Here is a 7,913-nt window from a genome sequence, read left to right as displayed (position 1 = left end):
TAATGGAGTCTCACTATGCTGCCCAGGCTGGTCTTGAACTCCTGGGCTCCAGTGATCCTCTCATCTTGGCCTTCCAAAGTGCTAGAATTACAGGCAGAAACTGCCACGTCCAGTCCCGGGAGCCTAGTTTTGATCAACCCAGATGAAGTTTCTGGTCTTAGCATTTCAATAACTCAACACCAGAATTGAGACCTGTAGCCAGTTGCCTTCAGAATAGGCCTTTGGCCTGAGTATCAACCTCCCCCTGACCCGAAGCTCCAGCCTACTGCCTCAGTGATTTCAGAACTGGGTGCTTGGGTCCTTGATGTCAGTAGCCTCCAAGCAAGGCATCTCAACCATATTCACTGCAAGCCCGGCCATGTAGACTGAACCTAGCATCCACCCACCAACATGGGCACAGACACTCAGTCTCGCCGGGGGAATACTGACATTGAGGTCAACAAACGCCGTCTGCTACTCCAAAATTGGGATTGGAACCCTGGCCTCTCAGTAGGACCAAGTAACCTGACTTGGGCGGGAGCACTCCAGGTCCCCGCCGTGCCTGGTCCCCTAGGGATGTGTCCATCTCTGGCTCCCTCCCTGGTGGAAGCATTTGTCTGCCCTCTGGTGGCAGATTCTGGAAGTGCACTCTGATGTGGACCCAGACACCCAGGCCCCCTGGTCTTCCCATCTTGTGGAAAGCCTGAAGCCTGGGAGTCTTCCTGCTTCCTCCCACTCAGCTCCCACGCAGGTCAGCCACCAAGACCTGTCCTTCAACCTCCTGAATCTCTTCCCTGTCCCGCCTCTCCACACCACTTCCCTGCTAGGATCTTCCCCAGGATCATTCTCCCTGTTCTCACTCCCTCTAGCCCATCTCTCACACAACCTCAGAGGAATAATTTATTCCTTCCTTCTTTCTTCCTTTCCTTTTTCCCTTCCCTTCCCCCTTCTCTTCCCCCTTTCTTTCCTTTCCTTTTCTTCTTTTCTTTTTCTTTCTTTTCTTCCCCTTTCTTTCTCTGTGATTGCCCAGGCTGGAGTGCAGTGGTGCTCAGGTGATTCTCCCAGCTCACCCTCCCAAGTAGTTGGGACCACAAGTGTGTGCCACTATGCCCAGCTAATTTTTGTATTTTTAGTACAGACGGAATTTTGCCATGTTATCCAGGCTGGTCTCAAACTCCTTGCCTCGAGCGATCCTTCCGTGCCAGCCATTTTTATTTTTTACTGAGGCAGGGTTTCACTATGTTGCCCTATCAAAGTGCTCAGCTCAGCCTCCCAAAGTGCTGGGATTACAGGTGTGAGCCACTATGCCCGGCCTCCAGAGGGATATTTCTAACATTCACACTTAACCCTGCCTCTTCCCTGCTCAATGTCCTTCCATGGCTTCACATGTTAAGGCAAAATCCAAAGACCTTACTATGGCCCACAGGTCCTGCGTGATCTGGCCCCCAATTGTCCTCCCCAACATGGTCTCTGGGGCTGGCCAGGAACTCCGCCCTGTCATCGAGCAGATCTGACTTCATGGCCTCTGCACCTGCTGTTCCCTCTGGCTCCAACACTTCCCCAAGACCTACTCCAAGGGCCAAGCAGCCCCGCAATCCCCAGCACGGCCCTGCCCACTGAGCGGCTCTCCAGGCCCCGCCCACTGAGCAGCTCTCCAGTCTCAAGTGTCTCCTTTGTTTGGCTCTGGAGCCTTTATCCCTCCCCTCCGAGTGTCCTGATTGTTGTTGTTTTTGAGACTGAGTCTCACTCTGTCGCCCAGGCTGGAGTGCAGTGGTGCGATCTCAGCTCACTGCAACCTTCACCTCCCGGATTCAAGCAATTCTGCTGCCTTAACCTACCGAGGACCTGGCATTACAGGGACCCACCACCATGCCCAGCTAATCTTTTATTTTTAGTAGAGACAGGGTTTCACCATGTTGGTCAGGCTGCTCTCGAACTCCTGACCTCAGGTGATCTGCCTGCCTCGGCCTCCCAAAGTGCTGGGATTACAGGCATGAGCCACCGCGCCCAGCCCCTTGTTGGTGGTTCTATATGTGTTTTCTGCATGTCTCCTACTGAATGTGAGTTCGCAGATGGCAGGGCCTTGTCTGTTTCCAGCACTGCCATTTCCCGAGCATCTAAGCCAGTGTGTCCAATAGAAACAGAATACAAGCCATAGAGGTCACTTGCAATTTTATCTTTTTTTTTTTGAGATGGAGTCTCGCTCTGTCACCCAGGCTGCAGCGCAGTGGTGTGATCTTGGCTCACTGCAACCTCTGCCCCCAGGTTCAAGCAACTCTCCTGCCTCAGCCTCCCAGATAGCTGGCATTACAGGCATATGCCACTATGCCCAGCTAATTTTTGTATTTCTATTAGAGATGGGGTTTTGCCATGATTGCCAGGCTGGTCTCAAACTCCTGACCTCAGGTGATCCACCCTGATCTCAGCCTCCCAAAGTGCTGGGATTACAGACATGAGCCATTGTGCCTGGGCTAACTTGCAATTTTCTATTTAATCCGCACACACCCCCCTCTCCCCCACCCTGGCTTCTTTTGAGACAGGGTCTCACTATGTCACCCAGGCTGGAGTGCAGTGGCAGTGCAATCTCGGCCCACTGCAGCCTTGACCTCCTGGGCTCAAGCAATCCTCTCACCTTGGCCTCCCAAGTAGCTGGGACCACAGGCATGCACCATCACACCTGGCTAATTTTTGTATTTTTTGTAATGACAGGGTCTTGCCATGTTGCCCATGCCGGTCTTAAAGTTCTGAGCTCATGCAGTCCACCCACCTTGGCTTCCCAAAGCGCTGGGATTACAGGCAGGAACCACCGCTGCCCTTTTCTTTTTATTATTATTTTTAGAGATGAGGTTTCTGTGTGTTGCCCAGGCTGGAGTGCAGTGGTACAGGCATGGCTCACTGCAGCACTGAAGTCCTGGGATCAAGTCATCCTCCCACCTCAGCCTCCCAAGTGGCTGGGACTACATGCCCGCACTACCATGCCCAGTTAATTAACTTTTTTTTTTTTTTCCTCGCTATATTATCCAGGCTGGTCTCAAACCCTGGCTCAAGCAATCCTCCCACCTTGGCCTCCCAAAGTAAATGTTAGGATTACACAGGCATGAGCCACGCTGCCCAGCCTTAATCATATTTTTAAAATTAAGGCTGAGGCAGTCAGATCACAAGGTTGGGAGATCGAGACCATCCTGGCCAATATGGTGAAATCCTGTCTCTACTAAAAATACAAAAATTAGCCAGGTGTGTTGGTGGGAACCTGTAATTCCAACTAGTCGGGAGGCTGAGGCAGGAGAATCGCTTGACTCTGGGAGGTGAAGGTTACAGTGAGCCGAGATTGTACCATTTTACTCCAGCCTGGGCAACAGAGACTCTGTCTCAAAAAAATAAACAAACTGAGTGCAGTGGCTCACGCCTATAATCCCAGCACTTTGGGAGGCTGAGGCGGGTGGACTGCCTAAGGTCAGGAGTTCGAGACCAGCCTGGCCAACACAGTGAAACTCCGTCTCTACTAAAAATACAAATAATTAGCTGGGTGTGGTAGCAGGTGCCTGTAATCCCAGCTACTAGGGAGGCTGAGGCAGGAGAATCGCTAGAACCCGAGAGGTGGAGGTTGTAGTGAGCCGAGATTGCACCACTGTACTCCAGCCTGGGCAACAAGAGTGTAACTCTGTCTCTAAATAAAAATAAAAAATAAAGTCACTTCTCAGGCCCTCTGGCCACCTCTCTTGTTGTCTTCATCTGCCTGGCACGTTCCCTCCCAAGTAAGTTTTTCTCTTGTGATTGTTCCCACGTGGCAGCCTCCACCCCACAATGAAAGGCAAACTGGACCGGCTCATGCCTGTAATCCCAGTGCTTTAAGAGGCTGAGGCAGGAGGATGGCTTTAGCCCAGGAGTTTGAGACCAGCCCAGGCAACACAGTGAGACCCTGTCTAATGAAAAGTTGAAAAACAATTAGTGGGTGTGGTGGCATGCACCTGTGGTCTCAGCTGCTCAGGAGGCTGAGGTAGGAGGATCACTTGAGCCAGAGAGGCGGATGCTGCAGTGAGCAGTGATTGTGCCACTGCACGCCAGCCTGGCCCATAGAGCAAGACCCTGTCTCAAAAAAGAAAAGGCAAGAGGCAAACTGGGCTGGACACAATGGGTCACACCAGTAGTCCCAGCACTTTGGGAAGCTGCAGGGGGAGGATTGCTTGAGCCCAGGAACTCGAGACCAGGCTGGGAAACAAAGCGAAACCCCCTCACAAAAGCAAACTGCATCTCTTTCATCTGACACAGAGTAAAACGCAAAGCCCTCACCGTGGCCCGCAAGGCTCCCTGGCCTCCCACCCTGTCCCCCTTGCGCATCTGCTCCAGCCACACCTGCCTCCTGGCTGCCTTCGAGCCTCCTGGCTGTTGCCATCTATCTCCCAGCTTATGCCCCTGTGGCTTCCTCTGCCCCCATCATTCTTCCTCCAAAGGATCTGGGCTACTCCTGCTCTCACCTCAATTTAGGTCTTTGATGAATGTCACGTCAGGGAGGCCTTTTCCGGCCATCCTCTTTAACCCACAACTCACTCCAGAACTTTCTCTGTGCAGAAAAGAGTCAACATGGCAGGCTCTGCCCCAGACTGCTGTACTTAGACAGTCCTGGGTGCACAAGCAGTGCTTGGCTGGGAACTTGGGTGTCAGGAGGGTTCTTCTCATTTCCTGATAAGAGGGACTATCTATCTAGGCTGTTTGTGCCAAGCACCGGCCTTCTTTCTGGGAGACGGGATTTTGGTATGTGTCAGAGAGAAGGTCCATGAAACCGCCCCCATGAAACCAAGGTTGCTGAGGCTCTGATCAGAATGTCCCTGGCTGACATTTCACACAGGTCGCCATGATACACTGCTGGAGGAATTAGGCGTGGCCTCTGGAAGTGCATGCCAGGTTTCCCGAGTTCACCACACGCATCTATTCCTTTCACTGACAGCTCCATATCCTTTGATGAGAGTAAATCAGAGCTCTGAGTGTAACTGCATACTCAGCCCCAAGTCCTAGAGAACCATCAAACCTGGGGTGGTCTCGGGGACCTCCGGCACACTGTCTTTCTCAACTCTTTTCTCCTCCTCAGCACTCACCATCATTGGACATCCCATAATATTTTACCTGTTTACCTTGCTGATCGTCTTGCGCACTCCCCAGGCTCCACGCCAACCCTGGTCTGCACTATTCCCAGCTCCACTCACAGAGACCCACAGAAGATGCTGGGGGAGTATTTGCTGAATGACACCTGTAACAGCTTTATTTTCAAAAGCAGAATCCCTCCCCAGGCTTGTGATGGGGCAGCGCTGTGGGCCCAAGCAGCAGCAGACCTGTGCAGGACAGGGGTGGGCAGGGGCGGGGCAGCTGGCCGGGGAGGCCGGCAGGTCCCAGCAGCACCTCACACGGGTTCCATCTGCAGCTCCTCCCCGTCCATAGCCTCAATCTGGTGGAAAGCGGCGTGGGAGCCGATGACTACCAGGGTGGCTCCTGCAGGAAAGCCGGCAGCTCAGGGCCATGCTCCTGTGCCTGGCCCCACCATCCACCCCAGTCGCTCAGACCCTGTACTCACCAAGCACCCAGAAGACAGCCGAGCCAGCACCAGCCAGCCAGAAGAAGGGGAAGGATATGCCTCCAGCCAGAGCATACTGATGGGCTGGGCTCACCTCTCGGCCTGGGGGCAGACGGCATTGGGGCGCTGTTCCCACCCTCCATGCCCTCTCCCAGAGTAACCCCTGCTGCCCCCCAACAATCTATACAAGCTCCAGGACCTTGGGATTGAATCCAAACTCATGCCAAGGCCTTCCAGGTGCTGGGGTCGCCCTGTTCCCGTGCTGTCCTGACTCCCCTCCAGAACACAGCACCCCATCCTCACCTGCCTCAGCCCCACCCTCTGCCCTCTGGTCCACATCCTCTAGAAAGCTCCTGGGATCCCAGCTTCCTGCTCCCCAGACTACTCTGCTCTCCTGCGGCAACCCTCACGCAGATCAGGGGTCTCAAACTGGTGGCCCGAGGGCCAAATCTGACCGGTGGATGTGTTTTTTGAGATGTTTTGCAAGAATGTGATTTGTGGCTGGCAAAGTTAATGATTTCACATAAAAATACCAACTATAGGCTTCTCACAGAGATCTGGGAAATGGGGTCTGCATGCTCTGGTGATGGTAATCAGCTGAAGCCAAGTCGTGGCTGTGCTTCAGGTGCTCCCTCCACCCCACTCTCCTCCGCCCCAGTCTGTCATGCACATAACTTGCCGCAGGTCTACCTGACCATCCCATCCCAACTCCCTGACTGCACTGCAAACCTTGATTTTCCCCTGGGGGGAATTTCCCTGGCATTTTGTTTTCCCAGTGGTCCTTGGTACTAGTCTGGGAACCACATGAAACATACTCCTCAGTTTTCCTCTCTAAGTCCCAAGGTCTTTCTGGTCACATCCCAGAAAGCCAGAAAAGGGATGGGAACAAATCTAGACCAGTGTAAGGTCGCCACCTGGTGTCCATTATGGGCACCTGCAGCTGATGCTTGCTGCAGAGAGCAGCGAGGGGAGGAGGGAGAGGGAAGGAGTCACGTGATTTGGAGAGAGGTAGGTTTAAGGCACAGCAGGCAGGTGGAATCTGGGTTTGAGGAATTGCAATTTAGGGGACCGAGACTCGGTGGGAGCATCTGTTTTGAGATGTTAAGGGATCAGGTTTGGGGGACCTAGTCTACATCTAGGCTTGGGCAGACTTGGGTTTGGGGTCTGAGGTCTGTAATTCCAAAAGACCAGGATGTGAAGGACCAAGAATTCATATGCACAGGGGATTTCTCACCAAACAGCATAAGCTTGGACTGCAAGGTGCGCAGATAGAGAATGTAACAGGCGCCGAAAAAGACAGCCAGAGCCACCAGCAACATAGGGGATGTCACCCTGGAGGAGGAGTGCAGGGAGGCAGCAGTCAGGCAGCTGGGGCTAGGCCAGCCAGGAAGCCCTGGCCTTCTCCATTGGTGTACGGCAAGCTACATCCTGGAGACCAGGAAGAGCCAGGTGACATTTAGTCACCCCGCATCCTGGCCAGGGTGATGGTGGGGTAGTGACCTGGCCGTTTGGTGACAAGGTAGGTCTAGGAGAGCCAACCCTTGGGGAGGGGGCCTGGGCGGCGGGGGGCGGGGCCTGGGCGGTGAGAGGAAGAACCGGGCGGTGGGGGCGGGGCCTGAGCCGGGAGAGGAGGGGTCTAGCCGGGGAGGGAGAGTGCGGGTGTGGGGCCCGGAAGGCACTCACACGCAGTACAGGATAAGGCCCAGGAACACGAACACATAGTTGCTCTGGTAGTACTCCACGTTGCGTACGAGGCGCTGGCACAGCTCGCCCAGGTTGCGGGGCCGTGAGAAGCGCTGCTGGTCCACGAAGGTTCCCCAGGGCCGAATGGTCGCCCGACGCCGCTCTAGCCACTCCCGGCCTGCACCAGAGGGGATCAGCTTCGGCAGCAGGGTCCTGCGCGGGGCGGGGCCGGGTCAGTGGTGGACCGGGATGGAGGCCCAGATCCCCGCGCAATAAGGGGGCTAAGCCTGGACTCCCTCCCCGGACCCCAGATTCCTGGCCCGCAGAGGGAAAGGGTGCTAAGGGTTCAGACTCCAGGGTCCCAGAAGAGGAGACCGGGGACCAAAACTTCGGCGTCTCGGGGCTGGGACTCCAGGCACTCAAGGGAGGAGAGGGCCGGGGGCCGGGACTCCGGGTGTCGGGTCCAAGGGGCTAGAGCCGGCTCGCTCACGTGGCGCTTAGCCCTTCCGCCTCGGCATCCTTCTGCTGGTCCTTCGGGGCTGCCATGTCTGCGTCGTGAGGGGTAGAGCTGCGGTAACTAGCCCGGTACCCCGCAGACCCTGCCGGCACCGCCTGAGTCCGGCCCGACTCTGCGGAGCCGACGTGGCGCCGCTCGGGAGCAGCTAGGGACGGTAGTTCTGTCGCC

At 55.1% G+C, this 7,913-nt stretch overlaps 1 protein-coding gene across 1 annotated transcript; it reads right to left on the bottom strand.

The window, feature by feature from the left end:
• Window positions 1-5,209: 5,209 nt before the first annotated feature.
• RABAC1 (Rab acceptor 1) lies at window positions 5,210-7,913 on the bottom strand. Its single transcript, XM_017503166.2, has 5 exons — window positions 7,719-7,913; window positions 7,229-7,441; window positions 6,780-6,877; window positions 5,546-5,647; window positions 5,210-5,463 (listed from the first exon to the last, which is right to left on the bottom strand). The coding sequence occupies exons 1-5, from the start codon at window positions 7,772-7,774 to the stop codon at window positions 5,375-5,377; spliced, it is 558 nt and encodes a 185-aa protein (XP_017358655.1). The 5' UTR covers window positions 7,775-7,913; the 3' UTR covers window positions 5,210-5,374.

The sequence above is a fragment of the Cebus imitator genome, unplaced genomic scaffold (assembly GCF_001604975.1).
Source record: "Cebus imitator isolate Cc_AM_T3 unplaced genomic scaffold, Cebus_imitator-1.0 Scaffold306, whole genome shotgun sequence".
Taxonomy (NCBI): Eukaryota; Metazoa; Chordata; class Mammalia; order Primates; family Cebidae; genus Cebus; species Cebus imitator.
This window is presented reverse-complemented; position numbering and strand designations above follow the sequence as displayed.

Excerpts from the sequence above, each read along its gene's own strand:
- RABAC1 (XM_017503166.2), bottom strand. The coding sequence starts at position 7,774 with ATGGCAGCCCCGAAGGACCAGCAGAAGGATGCCGAGGCGGAAGGGCTA. Across the intron at positions 7,442-7,718 it reads GCGGAAGGGCTAAGCGCCAC|GACCCTGCTGCCGAAGCTGA; the intron begins GTGAGCGAGCCG and ends CGCCCCGCGCAG. Across the intron at positions 5,464-5,545 it reads GGCTGTCTTCTGGGTGCTTG|GAGCCACCCTGGTAGTCATC; the intron begins GTGAGTACAGGG and ends GCTTTCCTGCAG.